Source organism: Prionailurus viverrinus, chromosome B3 (assembly GCF_022837055.1).
Source record: "Prionailurus viverrinus isolate Anna chromosome B3, UM_Priviv_1.0, whole genome shotgun sequence".
In the NCBI taxonomy this organism is placed as follows: Eukaryota; Metazoa; Chordata; class Mammalia; order Carnivora; family Felidae; genus Prionailurus; species Prionailurus viverrinus.
The window spans coordinates 68228178-68247484 of record NC_062566.1 but is presented as its reverse complement, the minus strand read 5'-3'; the positions used below and the strand labels follow the sequence as shown (position 1 = coordinate 68247484).

Genomic DNA, 19307 nt, shown 5'->3' with positions numbered 1-19307 from the left:
TATTAACTGTTATCTTTTTGACCATGGGTCACATTATTGTTTGTTTATATGTTTATTTGCTGCTTCTTTGGGTATCTCATAATATTTTATTATATTCCAGGTGATTTATATAAACTAGAAATAGAAACTGAAATAAATAAAATTTCTCCCCCCAAATTCATGCCCTTCTTCTTCCTGCTGTTAAGGTGTATGTGTGGTAGGGGTAGAGTCTGAATCAATCTGATTTATGGTTCAGAGTCTTAAAGAAAATAGAATCCAACTTATGTTTGAAAACTTTTGTAGCTTCAGGTTTGGTATTTGTTGCAGCATTAGTTTCATTCAGGGTAAGTTCAGGACTTTCCATCAAAGGGTTTGGTATCAGCACACTGGAAAAATTCCAGATATCTCTTCATGCTTTCCTACCAGATCTGCCTACTTTCTCACCTATTGGAAGTCTCTCTCTTGCTTTATAGTCTGGGGGCCTGCTTTTGAGTCACCAGGGAGTTCTTTATGTTGGTTTGTTTGTTTGTTTGTTTACTTATTTTGAGATGGGGAGGGGCAGAAAGAGAAGGGGAGAGAGAGGGAGAATCCTAAGCAGGCGCTGCACTGACAGTGCAGAGCTCAATGCTGCATTCAGTCATGGCCTGAAGTCAGATGCTTAACTGACTGAGCCACCCAGGTGCCCCTAGGGACTTCTTACTGATTCCCAGCCCTGGACTTGGCTTTTTGCTCCCTGAGCAAATTCTTTCTCCCCTGCTGCCTGTTCCAGTCTTCAGAGAGCTCTTGATCTATACTATATAAAAGCCCAAAACGTCTCAGAGGATTTTCTCCCCACTCTCAGCTTTTTCCCATGGCTTCAGCATGTTACCTATGCACCCTGTGAAGACCCATGGAGAAGGATTGGTGGATGGGTGTACACTTAGCAGTAGCTGGGGCTCTTCAGAATTCTGATATGTCTTAGCAGCCACCACATGGCCCTTAGAGGTTCCTTAAACATTTGATTAATTTCCCCTTGTCCCTCTCTATAAAAGATTCCTTCTTTTTTTTTTTTTTTTAATTTTTTTTTCAACGTTTATTTATTTTTGGGACAGAGAGAGACAGAGCATGAACGGGAGAGGGGCAGAGAGAGAGGGAGACACAGAATCAGAAACAGGCTCCAGGCTCTGAGCAATCAGCCCAGAGCCCGACGCGGGGCTCGAACCCACGGACCGCGAGATCATGACCTGGCTGAAGTCGGACGCTTAACCGACTGCGCCACCCAGGCGCCCCAAGATTCCTTCTTCTTCCGCTATTTCAACAGTGATGAAAGTTGCCACTTTCTGGAATTGAGTTCATTTAGGTTTATTTGCATCCTCAACTTTCTGACAGTTATTTGTTTTAAGCTAATTGGAAGCAGAGATTCACATATGTATTTTACATTAATAACAAGTTTTACTTTTTTTTAAATCAGAGGGATCAAATTTCTAATCTAATATTAACCATCAACGGCCTCTCCAAATCTCAGTTTTCATGGGAATAATAGTAGTACTTGCCGTAAGGCAGTACTATAACAGAAAAATATAAGGGCACGTGCCTGGTATGTGTTAGTGCTTAGAAAGTTTAATAACTAGGAAGTATTGTTATTATTCCATAATACAATTCATATTTTTTATAACAATGTGAGAGTGATGTGATAGTAAAATAACGTTCTTTTTTTTTTATTTGGATTTGTGCAGATTTGGAAGATACATTTTTTTAAGTGAGTTCCACACCCAGTGTGGGGGCTTGAACTCATGACCCTGAGATCAAGAGTCACATGTTCCACAAACAGAACCAGCCAGGTGCCCCAATTTTTGGAGAGTATCTTTAAAGCACAAGACTCTTAGCTCACCAAAGAAAAGGCTTGTGTACTTTGTAATAGCCCCAGAACCTAGCAAACTGCCTCTGTATAGCATTTCTTAAATAGATTCATTAACAAATGGGAATAATAGCATCCTACAATTGTATAATTCATTATTGCTTAAATGATATTTCTACTTGTATATTCTCTCTCTCTATATATATATATGTAACATTTTTGGAGAATATTTTTAAAGCACAAGACACACACATACACATGTATACATGCATACACAACATATATATATATATATACATAATATATACACATATATGTTTTATATTAAACAGGTTATATTTATATATAACACTTATATATAAATATAAGTGTATATATATAATTTATGGTATATATAACTGGAGAGGCTTAAGTTAATGACATTTAAAATTTCAGTTCTGAACTTGGTGAAGGGGATTAAAGAGAAGTTGCCTCTGTCAGAACGGACTAAGAAGATTAAGACAGGCAGATCTAGAAACACAACCATAAACGATGTACTTAATGCAAGCATACAAAGTGGATACAGGCTGATGGACAGGGCTCACAGGATCCCACAACACTAGGAACTTTAGATCACAGTAGAGAACTTACCCTGGGTGAGGAGGTTGAGGGGAATGAGTCAGGATCAGATCCTAACAGAAACATAATCCAAATAAAATTCAAAAGTCTTTGTATCCCCTCCCTGAAATGGTCTCCTTAGGGGTATCTGGACCATACTTGAATGACAACAGCCTCACCCCTTACGAGGGCACACTTATTTATGTAACTTGGTTCCTGAAATACCATCCTTCTATTTCTTGTCACATCATTGTTTTAATCCAGCTAAGTATTTTCTTCTAGAAAGCCAGATTTAGATGCTTAACATGCTTAGCCAGGTTCTCTTCATTCCAGAGGCATGTTGGTATTTAGCTGCCTCCTGTTGTATTGTTTTATTAGAGAATTCAGGAATCTCAGCTAAGGGTTCCGTGTCGGTTGGCTTGTTTGTCTAGTTTCCTTTGTAATTATTTGTGCTGGTGAAACAGCACAGATGTAAAAGGGTCATTTCCATAGCTTGTTATATCTCTATTTGTCTAGATTGGGTTTACTTTATGCAAAGTAAGATTGTGTTATAGTAAGAAGTCAAAACATTATAATTTTAAAGCGTTAGGATATTATTATTACAGACAGCTGTGACATTTTCTTATGTAGGCTCTAAAGGATAGTGTCTTCAATACAATGACACTTGCTATGACCAAAACAGCTGAACACAAGAATCATCTTCTGATGACACAAATTCACCTTGAATAGATTTTCCTACCTATTGCAATGAACTTTGTTTTAACTCTTATTAAAATTAGGGTCTTGAGTAGAGATAGGCTGGCAAGGTTCTCCAGCTAAGCATATTACCTAGCTGCCCTTAAACTACTGTGCATGTTCAGGAATCCCTAAGCTCAAGCATTCACTCTGGAAATCTACAGTTATCTATGATGTGCAAAACTCTGTAAAAAGCACATAAACCAAAACAAGATATGATTTCTATCTCAAATTGCTTTCAGTTGGCGAGGATCAGATAAGTGGAGCAAATTCCATTTCCTGCCTATACTCCCTGTAGCCCAGGCCCAGGCAGGTGGAATTAGGAATCAGACAGGAAATAGATAGCTGAGGCATTTATCATTGAGCAAATAAACCCTGTTTGAATATCTTATTTCTAGTGTTTAGATTTATTTTTGCTGTTCCATCTCCCTCTCCCTTTCTTAGACCTGTTTATCAAGATGTTTAACCTGCACTGCTCAGGTATCTAACACCCAGTGTGAAGGAGTCCAAAATGTTAAGGAAGAAGGCAGTATTTACCTTCAGGGTTGGGTGCCCAGACATTCGCCTAGAACTTTCTTCTTTCTCATTTCATCACATTAGTTCTCTGACTTGCTTCAAGAAAGATTTAGTATTATCAAGCCTTGGAATAAATAAAATTAAGTTCTTTATTGATATACCTTAAATCTTATACACCGAGTTTCAGAATCAAAAAGTTCTCCATTTTGCCTGACATTTGAGTTATTTGAGAAATGATCTCTGGAATGTGATCAAATTGAAATTTATTTTACTGTGATTAATTAAATGGAGGTTCTTGAAGCTCATTGCCACTGCCTCTGCTGGCTTCCTTTGAACCTTTTTTTATTTTTGTCTTTTTTTTTTTTTTCAATTTTGAGGCTAGGGTATGAAGGTAAAATTAAGGTTGCCCTGGCCTTGGAAGGGCCCTTTTCTCCCTACTCCCCAAGGTAAATAGTTTGGAGGTGAAGTGATGTGTTTCTTCAGCTTTTACTACAGGAATCTCATAGAGCCAAAGTAATATGCTTTTATCAGTCCTTGAGCTGAGTGGGGACAATGTAGAAATAAAATAACTTAGCTTTGCAGAGTGCCCTAAACACCTTGTCCAGTACTTGAGGGATACAAAGTGTAAGCACATTTTAAAAATGTATAATCTTTTGGGGGGGGTGGTAATATAGCCATTCCTCATAGCCAGATTATTAATTCTGTGTAGAAAGCTTGGATGAGCCTGGGCTGTACCCTTTGCCAAGTGCACTGGTTTAAGTCACCTCACCTCTCTGAACCTTTGGGGTTTTCATCTATGAAGTGAGATTAACTCTCTGTATCTTGGCTTGCTCACATGATGATGAGGAGCAAATGGGATAACGCATATGAAAGTGCATTGCAAAATTAGGTGGTACAACTGAAATACTTTAAAAAATGTTAGGTAACTTATCAAAGGCAATAATTAGTGGCGGGGCTTTTCACAGAAAGGGAGAGATCACTCTGGGCTGGAATGACCAGAACATTCTTCAGGAGGAATGGTCTGAGATGGTCTCCAGGATTGGGAGGAGAAATGACGGTAAGTACTCAGGTCGAGGTGATTATGGGAGCAACGGGCTGTAGGCAGGGCTATTTAAGGAGGACAGCGATTCCTCCCCAACTTCATTCTTAAAATTTTTTTTTTAATGTTTATTTAATTTTGAGACAGAGAGAGACACAGCCTGAGCAGAGAAGGGGCAGAGAGAGAGGTAGACACAGAATGTGAAGCAGGCTCCAGGCTCTGAGCTGTCAGCACAGAGCCCAATGCGGGGCTCGAACTCACAAACTGTGAGATCATGACCTGAGCCGAAGTCGGACACTTAACCGACTGAGCCACCCAGATGCCCGCCCAACTTCATTCTTGAGTCAGACTTAATCTGCTGAAGCAGAAAGTTCCTGAGAAAACTGTAGAGGCCATTGAGATCCACAAAAAGAGCTTTAACCTTATTACCATAAACAAAGGGTGGTCACTGAAGGTTGTTAAACAGTGGATTGATGTGATTGATGCTGTTTTTGTTTTGTTTTGTTTTGTTTTGTTTTAAAGAAATTCTTCACTGGGATATGGAGTAGGATCCAGGAAGGAGACGTTGGTAGTAAGGAGGCTAGTTAAAAGGCTGTTACAGAAAACCAGATGTGAGACGCTGAGGGTCTCATCTTGGGGCAGTTGTAGAGAGAAGCAAGCACTAGAAGGACGTTCAAGGCCACCTGGCAGCATGTTGTATTCCTGGAACTGGGAGCAGAGAATATTGCAATTATGTATCAGAAATAGCTAAGTCCTTTATTGAGCAAATATTTATGAAGACTCTGTTAAATGAGGGCACAGTGTGAGGGACAATGGGGATATGAAAATAGATTGTGAGTTGTGTTCTCAGAATTCAGTTAATGGGGTAAATAATGTATAATTTTTAAAACCTTATTAAGGTATGATACACATAAATATATAAAAATTAAGTGTAGAACTTGGTGAATTCTCTCAAAGTGAACTCACCCATATTACTAGCACCTTCATTGAGAAATAGAGCATTATCAACATCCCAGAAATCTCCCTTGTTCAATCTCCCGTCTATCTACTCGTAAAGATAACCACTATCTCTACTCTCTCTCAACTTAGGATTTCATAGATTAGTCTTATTTATTTTTGAACTCCTTTTGTGTCTGCCATATTTCACTCAGTCATATTTGTGGGATTCCTTCTATACAGCGAATATGGCAAGTTTATTCATTCTCTTGCTGTGTAGTCTGTTATCAGAATTTATCCTTGAAATTGAGGATGGATATTTGGGTTGCTTTCTAGCTTTAGGGTATTACAATTACTGATGCTATACATGTTCTTACTCTTGTACATTCCTTGTGAATGCGCAGGGGTCACATTTTGGGCGGGGGTATATACCTGCAAGTATAATTGCTGGACCTTAGGTTATGCATATGCTCAGCTTTAGGAGCTATTGCCAAATGTTTTCAGTTCACCAATTTACATGGCCTCTGGTGGTACCTGAGAACGTTGCCCCACGTTCTTACAGACACTTGGTGTCATCTGTCTTCTTCATTTTACCCATTCTGTTTTCTGGTGTTGTTATAGGTGTGAATTTTCAGGACCACAATACAAAGTATCAAGTGGCAAGAGCCAGGAAGGGTTAAAGAGTGACTGGAACGTTTAGAGGAGGGATTACATCTATTGTGTTTGATAGGAGAGCAAGGCCTTGTAAGGTCAGAATGATGACTATATATTCTCCAGGACCACTCTACATTTAAATAATCGTGCTGAGAAATTATGAAATAGCAATGACTCGGTGCCTAGGCCACATCTCCCAGGAGCAAAATAGATCTCTTTCTCACCTGCTGTGCTCCACATTTTCCTTCCAGAAAATATGATCACAGGAGGTATAGCCAGGTTGCCAGCCACAGAGATGCAGAGCAGATGCCCTGTGCAATTGCAACAATGGATCAATGACCAAAGTAGCATCCATATTCCTGTTGATGAGCAGAGGAGAAAAAGGGTGTCTCGTGCTTTGGGAGTGGGTGATACTTTCTCCTAGTTTCTTGGAGCAGATTAGAAAGCTCATCCCACTCTCAAGAAAGCTTGCATTTTAACTGGATACAGGATGAGAGCATCCTGTTTGCTAACAATGACCTCATCTCAGGGAAAATTCATCCACCAGTCATATTTTATGTATATCAAAAGGTATTTACATACTCTTAAAATAAGAGGGGAAAAAAACCCCGCCATAACCTGTAGAGATTTAGTGCCTCACAACTTATCTGTTAGCTGCATATTTGCTCAGAGGAAAAAAAATGCCATTTTCTTGTTAGCTTTTATCTTGACATGTGGAAGTTTTCTGGCTGTTCGTTCCAGTAGCACTCAAGGTTGAAACCAAATCAGTTTGAAGGCTGGTGTGACTATTGCTCATGTCTTAGAGCATTTCTTCTTTGGGTGTCAGCAAATGCGAGGAAATATACCTGAAATTGTTTAGGTAGGGGGAAAAAGTGGCCCTGCCTACCCCTGAGTAGACATAGGAGCTACTGTCCAGAAAGTTCTACTCAGTCCCTAAGTATAGGAATTTCCGTTGTGACTCAATACACATATTTCTGAAATACCTCCTGCTCTTCCAAACCACATACATTAATTACGGTGGAAATAGGGAAAACCCTAAAAAGTACAACTCTAGTCAAAGCATTACCAAAAACAATAGAAATCCCATTAAAAAAATACCAGCAGAGTGCAGTACCCGTTAGCACTTGCCCTTTTCATCACACTCAGGAAATTCTTTGAAGCCTTAAATATTGGGACTTGTGTTTTGCCTCTCTAGATATAGGTCCACGAGAACATGTGTTGCCGGTAAGATCAGGTTCACCAATATTTTTAATGCCATTATTCTTCATAAATCAGCAGGAGAGGCAAAGACAGCCGCATGATCTTTTTATCCTCACTCTCAGTTTCATCAGGTAGCTTTACCTTGAAAACCCTAGAAATTCTTGAAGCACTAAAACAAACTCGGCTAACACTAAAGTAGAGCTGAGGCTTTTTTTATAGTGAGAAATTTGTCCCCAATAGTTCTTTGATTTGAAATTATTATTAAGGTGCTTAGAAAAATCCATGATAATAAATAAAACTTCCACATCATATTGACATTATACTGGTATTTACTAAATACATGAAAAGAGTTTTTTTTAATGAGATATATGCTGTAGCAAAACCAAAAATGTTGTGTCCTGCGCTCTCAGTGAGTAGACATATTTGCTATATGAAAAATATTTGTTTGTATTTGGAAAATATAATCCCCATTTCGATGGCAAGTACCTGTATGTCTCCTGAAACAGCCACTGGGGCTCAGCTGTGGCTCTTCAAATATGAGAGCTGTATTCAATCAGAGAGCATATGAGCAACTTCAGGGTTCAAGAACATAAAAGATGGTGACTGGGTTTTTTGGCTTCAATATGTAGATATATATATATATATATATATATATATATATATATATACTTCTGTGGTTGCCAAATGAGTAAACTGCAGCTTTTAATATTGCATTGGGTTCTTCTTCAAATGAAAACATCAACAATTATGAAATCTAAGATTACAGTTGAATTCTGGTAAAAAAAGAAGACAGATTTCTAGAATGTTCAAATAGTTAAAATATTGGTCACACGTCAGATTTGGGTCTGGCCAACTTCTGCTCCCAGCTGGTTATGTAACCTTGAATAAGTCACTTAACATCACTAAACCTCAATTTCGTCATCTGTCAAATGAGAATTTGGTAGTATCTAGGAGGGGGGGAATTTAAAGTGCTTAGCCCAGTGCCCATAAAACTATAAGCACCATAGGGGCGCTTGGGCAGCTCAGTTGGCTGAGTGACCGACTCTTGATTTTGGCTCAGGTCATAATCCCAGGGTCATGAGATTGAGCCCCATGTCAGGCTCTGCACTAAGTGTGGAGCCTGCTTAAGATTCCTCTCTCTCTCTCTCTCTCTCTCTCTTTCTCTCTCTCTTTGTGTCTCTCTCCCCCAGTCACTCTTGTCCTAAAAAACAACAACAGCAACAACACCACCACCACCAAAAACCCAAAAAGCAAAACTGTAAGCACCACAAATATTTAGGAACACAGTTCAATAAATGAATAAAATGATTTGTTAAAAAAAAAGCATAATTTTAAGACTTGTGTGGTATTTTAATGCACTATGTTATAAAATCCTAAAGGAGGAGACTCTGTTACCTAAACTATATTCCCAATACTTATTAAAATGACTGGCACATATGAGTAGGTGCCAAATTTTCTTGAATGAATATATATATATATAGCTTAGAATAATATCTTACTTTAGTATAAGTCATTATTTGTAAGGTGCATTTTCTCATATTTATTCAATTGCATATCCACAAAGAAACGTTAGTCCCAAATAAAGCAAAAAACAAAACGAAAAAATACCCAGAAATCTCTAACTTAAAATATATTCAAGTTTGAAAGAGCAGAGCTCCTGTACATGAGTGTTTTCACAAAAAGTGGAAACAACCAAAATGCCCATCAACTGATGAATGGACAAAGAAAATATAGGGTATCCATACAATGGATTATTGCGCAGCCACAGAAGTACTAAAGTACTGATACATGGATACACCTTGAAAAGGTGATGCTGTGTGAAAGAAACCAGACACAAAAGGCCATTGACTATAGGATTCTATGTATAGGCATAATGATAATCTAAGTTTTCACCTACATTGCCTCCTTCCATTCCTAGCTCGAAGTAAAACTCGGGGTGCCTGAGGGCGGAGGCATCAGGTATCTGTTCCCTGGGGGCCGCGCCCAGCACAAGACTCTAACTAGAGAGAAATCATCATTCTCCCCTCCCAGGCTGCTCACATCCAGGGCCCTCCTGCCCCCCTCTGGGTTTGTGCTCGGCTCCCCCTGCAGGCGATCTCACTGTGCCTCCTAGGACGCAGTAGTACACAGCGGAGTCTGACATTCTCACAGAGCGTTTCTGCAGGTGGAAGGAGCCGTCACTCTTAACAAGACTGGCGTGAAAACCGTGATGCTCTGCCCTCTGGTTTTCTGATAAGCTTTTCAGGAACAATTGAGGAGCTTCGTTTTGGTACTGGACATACCAGAAAACAAAAACTGTGTAGCTACTCTGGTAAGTGCAATTCAGGGTCAAAGGTGTCCCCTCAAAGAGGGTAACAGAACCTTCTGTCTGGGTCACTGAGTCTCCATTGATCCCTCCTGGAAAAAAAAAAAAAAAAGTTAAAGACTTTGTTATATTGATAATGTAAGGATAGTCTCCATTTTGGCAGGGGTTAAAAGTCATCCTATAATCAAGGACTAGAACATCTTAGGAATTTTGAATAAATGTTACTTACTCAATATCAGCAAGATTGAAAGTCCTAAGTAGGAAGCAGACGGCACGGCCTGTGGAGAAGCAGTGGAAGGTTTCATTTGGGAATACACCCAAAGCTGAGAGGGTTGTTCCTCCAGTTTCTTGATCCTTTGGTGGAATCGCCTAGGAAATCTTGACTCCCGTGTGAAGCAAGCCAAACGGCCCTGCAAGGTCATATCACAGGCTCTAAAGAAAGACATACGTGCTCAGAAACACACGACGAATGTGTGATGAATTTGTGTCAAACGACTAACTGAAGGGAGCAGCGCCTCCCTGTGGTTCCTCTCTGACCTTGCAGGCTTCTTTACAGCTGTATTTACCCTGGAATGGAGTTTGAGCTGCAGGCATAGAAGGGAAATAGGTGTCTGGGGTGAGGGGTAGGCCTCCAGGAAGCAAACACCAAACACTTTTTGTAGACTTCAAGGTGGTGCCTGAGGCTGAGACAGTGGGTAATCCTCTGTCACCCTCTTTAAGACACAGGGCAATATGGCTCCTTAAATCTCCCTAATCCCAGCATCTAATGTCTGTTCTTGCTGAGTATTAAGCTAGGTTTAGGGTATCCTGAAAGCATATAAAAGAGCATGATTTGGGATGTTTGTTTGACATATTCCTCCGCTGTTCCCCTCGAACCAAGGGATTCTCTGCTGAGAATGTCCTCCCTTCTCTCTCCTACCTTTGCGTAAGTAACTTCTATTCATTCTTTAAGAACCAGTTCACAGGGAGGGGTGGGTAGCTCAGTAGGTTAAGCATCCGACTTTGATTCAGGTCATGATCTCACGGTCTGTGAGTTTGAGCCCTGTGGCAGGCTGACAGCTCAGAGCCTGGAGCCTGCTTCAGATTCTGTGTCTCCCCCTCTGTCTCTCTCTCTCCCTCAAAAATGAATTTTTTAAAATGGATTTTAAGTTTTTTTTTAAAGAACCAATTTACACACCATCTCCCTGGGAAAGGACTCCCCTGGATCTGCTAGGGCACTCTTAGTGCCCCCTTCTTTTCCCACTATACCTTGCACACATATCTACACTGTCAATACTGCACCAGATTAGAATCATTTGCGTGTTTTTTTTTCTTCAAACTAGACTTGGTGCTCCTGAGGTCACGAACTTAATCTTATTAGTCTCAGCAGCCAGTTTCTCAAACTATACAGGCCATTAGGAGATGCTCAAAAAATATCTGAAGAACGAACGAATAAATGAATGTGTGGATATGTTCAGTAGATACACTTTACTATGAAGTATAGTCTCTATGAAGGCATATGACTCAGTCCTCTGGTGTGATCAGCTTCTTCCAGAGTCAGAACCCAGACCTGAAAATCAGGTTCTCAGTATTTCTCAACGTTGAGTAAAGTACAGCTCTTCGTATAAGGAACCACTCTTATACTATTTTTTTAATATTAGGATGGCTTAATATAAAGCAAAATGAAATTAAATACAAATGTTTTAGGCTCCTAGGTCTCACGATTACAACACCAAACAAAAAAAATACAAGCAAAATATACAATTGATCAAATTCAAATTCAAAGAATGTAAAGGATCATATTTGCCCAAAACTAAAGGGTTGCTGGAGGCTGATTAAAAGAATACTATAGATTGTGTAGTTCAATAACTTACTTGATTGAAATGATTTGGAGCTTAATATACTATTGTCTAAATTATTATGTTTAGATATTACTAGTATATTTACTTTTCTATTCAAAATATCCGTTTAACCTGCCATTTTACCAATGTAAAATGACTGAATGTAATAAAACACCCCCAAAAAATCAGCGCTGAAAAAAAAATATTTGCATTTACTGCTACTCTTACATCTACTGTATTGTGTGTTGATACATCTAAACAAGAAATGTGACTGATACACCCTCTTCCAATGGAAACATTGCGGTAACTGTGGGAACAGGTTCTTGGGAGTTGGGCCTGTCTGCAGTACCATGTGCCATATCATAACCAAACTTTCCTAAATAGTTTTCTCCATTTAAACAACTGTGGTGCCTTTATTTGTAGAATGCCATTAGTCCATTTGTCTTTCATGTAGTGCAAGTGACATAAAGAGCACAAAAGTATCAAAACCAAGGGGAGTATTCTAAGTTGGTCACACAGATTATTAGAAATATGCCATTATTGTTTTGTTTTCATCAAACAGAGATCTCCAAATCTAAAAATTCTCATGTAACTCCTATCTCCCAGGGGTTGGCAAACTTTTTCCTGTAAAGGGTCAAATAGTAACTACTTTAGGCTTTGAAGTCATATCTCAGCTCAACTTTGCTGTTCTAGTACAAACAGCCATAGCCAATGCATACATAAGTGGGCATGGCTGTTTTTCCAATAAAACTTCATTTACAAAGACAAGTGGTAGACAGCTTTGACCTATGGGCTATGCCAACCCCTGCTACATCCCAGGCATTTACCCATAAACTTGCAAAGATCCACGGATTACAGTCTGAAACACTCAGCCACACGTTCTTATTTGTGCCTTCACTGCAATATTATCAATAATATCTTTGAGGAGGCTTAAAATAAAGGAAGAATATTAAATAAGTTAATGGATAGAAAGGAGGACGAAGGAGAGTTGATGACCTTGATGCCTAAGATGTTTTGGTGCTGCAGATTCAGGAGTGAGAAACACAGCTATGGCCCCTGCTGTTAAGGACCTCATGGAGTAGTAGTGGAAATGGCTTTTAATCAACTAATCAAAGAAATAAAGGAAAAACTGCAAGTCTGTAAAGTCAGAGGACTGTGATTCTGAAAGTACACATTGAGCTTTCCTCAGGTAATGACCCTTCGGTAGATGTACAAGAAAGAGCAGGCATGTGCTAGTTTTTACTCTTTTGAAGGGAGGGAAAAGAATTTTAAGAAAGGTAAAAAGAATAAGAATATCACCCAAAATTGCTTTGAAAGGGTCATAGAGGAGAAACAACGTGCTTTTGTGGTTATAAGACAAGTATTCGTGAAGACAGAGACAGACAGAAAAAGAGAGAGAGTATGAAAGGAAGGGAGAGAGATGAGAGCATATTGTGGAATGAGGCTGGAGAGGTAGCAAGATCCTAAGTTATGCAAGGTTTTGTAGGTCTTGTCAAGAATAAAGAATTTTTCCAGGTGATTGACACGGTCAAATTTTCGCTCTGACAAGATAGGACAAAGGACTACATTGAGTCATGAGGTCAAATGTCAAATGTGCCAGAAGCAGAGGAGCAAGGGATTAAGGTGGATTTTTTTTTAAGTTTGTTTACTTATTTTGAGAGAAAGAGAAAGTAGGGGAGGGGCAGAGAGAGAGAGGAGAGAGCAGAGCAGGCTCCATGCCGTCAGCCCAGAGCCCAGTGGGAGCTCAAACCCAGGAGCCATCTGAGATCAAAGCGAGAGTCAGACACTTAACTGACGAGTCACCAAGTCACCCCTAAGGTGGATTTTCAATTAGGATTGCGGCTGCAAACTGGGTTGTGGGCATTGTGATGTCTTCTGGAAGACTTTGAGGAGCCAAATTCAACAGACCTGGGAGATAGATTGGATTTGGTATTTCAAAAATAAATAATAGTGAATAGTTTAAAAGCATGTGAGTTCTAATATACCCTAAAGTGAGGGTGTGGCAGAAACTGCTAGGTCCCAATATGATGCCCATTGTCTCCTCTTTCTTACTAATAGAATCCCAATTTTAACAAGGGTGGCAACATGTTAAGATAAAAAATAGCCCCGATATCTCAGCCTCGTTTGCAGGTGGGAGAGAGGTTGAGACATTAAATAACACTGAGGTAAATGAAATGCAAGTAGAAGCCATTGGCTGTAGTTTCTGGAAAACGCTGACTTGGCCATCATGTGCCCATTTACCCTATTGACTTTCTCTTTGTTTCTGCGTGGAAGATGTATAGAGTGGACAGATTTCTAACAGTTTCTTTAAAGTATAAAACCAACAGTGACACCTTAAGGATGAGAGACAGTGAGCTACAAAGACCCTCGGTCCTTCACAACATGATGAAGCTAGCATACCAACCTTTCATATACTAGAGCTTCTTTCTATAAGAGGCAATAAATTCCATCCTGTTAAAAAGATGATAATTTGAATTTTCTGTAACCAATCCCTAAACTAATCCAGATCATGTTCATTAAAAATACAAATTCATTGTTTTTTCAGATTGAGTGAGTAAGCCGGGATAGAGCCAATAATGCAGATCTTCAGAGGTGCTCTAGATGATTCTGATACAGGTGGTGTTGGTAGTTTAAGGTGTGGCATTTGAGAACCACTGCCTTGTATAACTTTTCCCCTACCATCCCCCACCTTTTTCACCAAACATGTATACAAGTACAAATGCCCCAATAGTCCCCACAAACACATTTTCAGCAGTATCAAACTTCATTAAGAAAACTACATTCACACCATATGATCGCGTACTTCCACTACTGGGTATTCACCCAAAGGAAAAGAAAACACTAATTTGAAAAGATACATGCACCTTATGTTTACAGTAGCATTATTTACGATAGCTAAAATATAGAAGCAGCCCAAGTGTCCATCAATTGATGAGTGGATAAAGAAGATGTGATATAGATGTGTACCTATAGATAGAGATATAAATATACACAATGGAATATTACTTAGCCATAAAAAGAATGAAATCTTGCCATTTGCAATACCATGGATGGATCTAGAGGGTATTGTGCTAAGTGAAATAAGTCAGTCAGAGAAAGACAAATACCATATGATTTCACTCATATTTGGAATTTTCAAAAGAAAACAAATGAAGAAAAAATAGATAAACAAATAAAACCGTATTTAACTATAGAGAACAAACTGATGGTTACCAGAGAGGAGGTGGGTGGGGTAATGGAGGAAATAGGTGGAGGGGATTAAGAGTACCCTTATCATGACAAACACTAAGTTATGCATAGAATCACTGAATTACTATATTGTACACCTGAAACTAATGCAACACTGTATGTTCATGTACTTGAATTGTACTTGAAAACTATATTCAACATCTCTTTACCTTTCTAGGAACAAGATATAAATGAATGAAAAGCTACTGTGTATTTGATACTTTTTAAAAACAAAATTTCAGAGCCTGAACATACATCTCTCACTTGGATGGGGGAAAATTATGACTTTCTTATATGTTCTCATTTTATTAATGGAGAGATTGAAGCTTGGAAATCACACAACTAATAAATGGCAGAATGAGATTTGGATCTTTGTCTCTATCAGTCCTCAGCTTTAAAATGAACAGTTTGGCTGAAAGAGTTCTAAGATCCTTTCTGATTCTCTTTTCTCTGCAGGAATTAGAGGAATGTAAAAATCATCTCACGCATCTCAAACACCCATGTAGGTCACCAGGAGGTTGCCCATATAAGACCTTCGAATACTGAGAAGTCCTTCCTCATCCTCCACAAGTGTGCAGTGCTTAGCTTTTTCCCTAATAAAATTGGAACTTGAAGGGTCTTTTGGGCTCATCTATCCAAATCCTTCTTTTCAAGTAAAGGAAGTTGAAGGCTGCTACGCCAATGATGTACCCAAAGCCATATAGCCTGGATTGGCAGATCTGAACCTGGCATTTTAGTTTCTCTTTCTAAACTTCATACCCTTTGCCCTGGTACAAAATGTTTCCCCCCAAAAAATCATGAATGTGAGAGGGTTCACCTTGCATCTTGTCTGTTCTTTGTAGACTCTCCTTCTTGGGAAGACATAACCACTAATGCTACCCACTATAGGGCTGCTAAGAGGCAGCTCTGGGGGAGTTTGTGGAGAGGCTGCAGGTGCTTGGTGAACACTGTGCGTCCGTTGCACAGAAATATGTGGCAGTGTCTGCCGTCTGGGAAGCCATGATGGACAATGAACTGCTTTTGAGGGAGGTGTTCAGCGTAACTCGTAGTCTTCCACTGTTTTTCTCTCTTTCATTTAAACGTATTAAAATCAGTAGGACAAGGCCTCTACCCGAGTCTTGTTTATACCACTGTAAGTAGTTTATACTAGTTTTATAACTGCAGTTCATGGTGGCCTTTTCACCCTCCTGGATACTTAGGGTCTGATGATCCTGTTCCTGTTGGCTGTTCACCCCTAGGCAGAAACAGAAAGCCAAACGCCAGACATTAGTCACTGTATGTTCACTCTCTGCTGTTTACATTTCCTTCCCTGACTTTCTGGTACATTTTCAACTTAACAAGAAGACTTTGTCCCTCAGTCTTGAGGGCTCTGAACTTTGGTCACTCTGTTCCCACCACTGTGGTCACCCCTGTTTCTATTACCAAGAGCCCAACTCACTGGCCAGTTGAAGCCATAGAATCATCAAAGACACTTCCAGGAGTTTCTCCATTCTTCTTCCTTACTGGGATCACAGAAGACTCGGTTCTGGGGCCTGAAGTGCAGCCAGGAACCTCAAGCAAAAGAGTTAGCTTTTTTATGGGGTATATTTATCTATTCCCTCAGGAACCCAGAGTCTCACCGAGCCAATCAGAGGCAAGCCCAGTCCTTTGCTTTCAGTACCTACCGACTGATCTCAAAGGAACGGAGTCTGAGGAAGAGTACTGCCATCTTGTGGTAGCAACACCATCTTGTAATAGAATGTGCTCTGGAAACATAAAGAATGCCATTCAGAAAAAATTACAAAGCAATGATGCCCACCTTGCCAGCATGTCCTCATATCTTCCTCCCTCTGTGTGTGTGTGTGTGTTGTCCGAACCTAACCTCTCCTCGTAAGGACACCAGTCATATTGGATTAGGGCCTGCTGTAACGATCCCACTTTAACTTAATTGCCTCTTTAATAACGCTATCTCCAAATACAGTCACATTTTTTTTCAGTATATGAAGTTTATTGTCAAATTGGTTTCCATATAACACCCAGTGCTCATCACAAAAGGTGCCCTCCTCAATAGCCATCACCCATCCTCCTCTCCCTCCCACCCCCCATCAACCCTCAGTTTGTTCTCAGTTTTTAAGAGTCTCTTATGGGGCGCCTGGGTGGCTTGGTTGGTTAAGCGTCTGACTTTGGCTCGGGTTACGATCTCGCGGTCTATGAGTTCGAGCCCCGCGTCGGGCTCTGTGCTGACTGCTCAGAGCCTGGAGCCTGTTTCAGATTCTGTGTCTCCCTCTCTCTCTGCCCCTCCCCTGTTCATGCTCTGTCTCTCTCTGTCTCAAAAATAAATAAACGTTAAAAAAAATTTTTTTTAAAAAGAGTCTCATGCTTTGGCTCTCTCCCACTCTAACCTCTTTTTTTTTTCCCCTTCCCCTCTCCCATGGGTTTCTGTTAAGTTTCTCAGGATCCACATAAGAGTGAAAACATATGGTATCTGTCTTTCTCTGTATGACTTATTTCACTTAGCATCACACTCTCCAGTTCCATCCACGTTGCTACAAAGGGCCATATTTCATTCTTTCTCATTGCCACGTAGTGCTCCATTGTGTATATAAACCACAATTTCTTTATCCATTCATCAGTTGATGGACATTTAGGCTCTTTCCATAATTTGGCTATTGTTGAGAGTGCTGCTATAAACATTGGGGTACAAGTGCCCCTATGCCTCAGTACTCCTGTATCCCTTGGGTAAATTCCTAGCAGTGCTACTGCTAGGTCATAGGGTAGGTCTATTTTTAATGTTTTGAGGAACCTCCACACTGTTTTCCAGAGTGGCTGCACCAGTTTGCATTCCCACCAACAGTGCAAGAGGGTTCCCGTTTCTCTGCATCCTCTCCAGCATCTATGGTCTCCTGATTTGTTCATTTTGGCGACTCTGACTGGCGTGAGGTGATATCTGAGTGTGGTTTTGATTCAAATACAGTCACATTTTGAAGTATTGGGGGTTAGAGCTTCAACATGCAAACTGGGGTGGGGAGACCATTCATCTCATAACAATGAACATCTGATATTTCTGTTTCTATGGCAAGAGGCAGTAGTGTACAAGAAGAGAACAAACTTGGCAGTCAGGCCATTGAGGTCAAGTTAGATCTACCCATTCAGTAGCTGTTTATATCATGTGTGTCTATATTCTCCTGACTATAAAATATAACTATGGATGGTGAGTAATAATACTACCTTTTTAGAGTTTTGAAATTCTTGATGAGAAAATAAAATGCTATTTAGAGCACAGCCTGATGCTTACTAAGGACTAAAAAATTATTGTTGTTACAAGAAAATGGGTCCTCATGCTGAGCAGTCAAAAGGAATGGGAGAGTATTAGATAAATGTTTTCAAGGATGGACTTTAAGATCTTTTGTGTGTGAAATAGAGACAGGGGGAAGAGGGGAAAGAAAAAATATAAAGAAGGAAGGGAAGAAAGGAAGAGTTGTGGGCTGGAAAATGGGGAGTGCTAGGAGGTACTTCTAGAAGGTTTGTGTTGGGTGACTACCCTCTTTGTCACTATGAGATAAAGAAATATTAAAGCTTTTGAGCAAGGAACTGATGTTATTTAAGAAGTTTACATATTAGTCTGTCTTCTCTCTGCTACATAGTTTTGGAAGAATTTGTGAGGAAATTTTTGACTAGTGGTTAAAAAGATGACCCCTGGATCTAAGAAATTAAGGGACTTATCCACTGCCTCACAAGAGTCTAGTTCTCTTATTATTTGTATCTATTTGGCTGTATACATAAAAAGTCTATGGAGAAGCAGAAAAAGGGAACAGATACATTGCTGTCCTCTGGGGAGAACTGTGAGGTTAGTTAGTGATAGGGAAACATTTCATTGTAAGTGTTAATGGAAAACTACAGCAACAAATGAAAAGGAAGGATTGTTGAACACTCAGACCCTTTGAGAATGAAGGTTTGGGTCACTCCACAAGGCAAATAACCACAATCCAGCGACATTATGTCTGAGGCCAGGAGAAATATAAAATGGGTAGTAACATGGGGAACCTGGGTGGTTCAGTCAGTTAAGTGTCTGACTCTTGATTTCAGTTCGGGTCATGATCTCATGATTCGTGAGTTTGAGCCTGGCATTGAGCTCTGCACTGACAGTGCAGAGCCTGCTTGGGATTCTCTCACCGTCTCTCTTTGCCCCTCCCCTGCTCTCTCTCTCTCTCTCTCTCTCTCTCTCTCTCTCTCAAACTAAATAAATAAACATTTTAAAAATGGGTAGTAACAAAAAAGAGTTGTCTGTGTCAGCTGTGGCCTCATGAACAAATCTGGAATCAAACAATGTAGTAGCTTTCTATATGTTCTCTTTGTTCTTTATACATGTGTGTCCTTTTGTATATGCTGCCATTTCTTTTTCTCTCTTCTCATCATTATTTCATATATATAAATTGTCAAAGGTTAACTTTATGATTTAGTCTGTATATAACAGCATATTCA

General features: G+C 39.8%; 2 gene segments (V, D, J or C); both read right to left on the bottom strand.

Moving 5' to 3' along the window:
- LOC125169083 (T-cell receptor alpha chain C region-like) overlaps window positions 1-19307 on the bottom strand; it is a 780232-nt gene that overhangs the window by 529746 nt on the left and 231179 nt on the right.
- On the bottom strand, window positions 9014-10256 carry LOC125169084 (T cell receptor alpha variable 18-like). The segment is given in 2 exon segments: window positions 9014-9890; window positions 10028-10256. Coding segments are annotated over 2 exon segments (600 nt in total).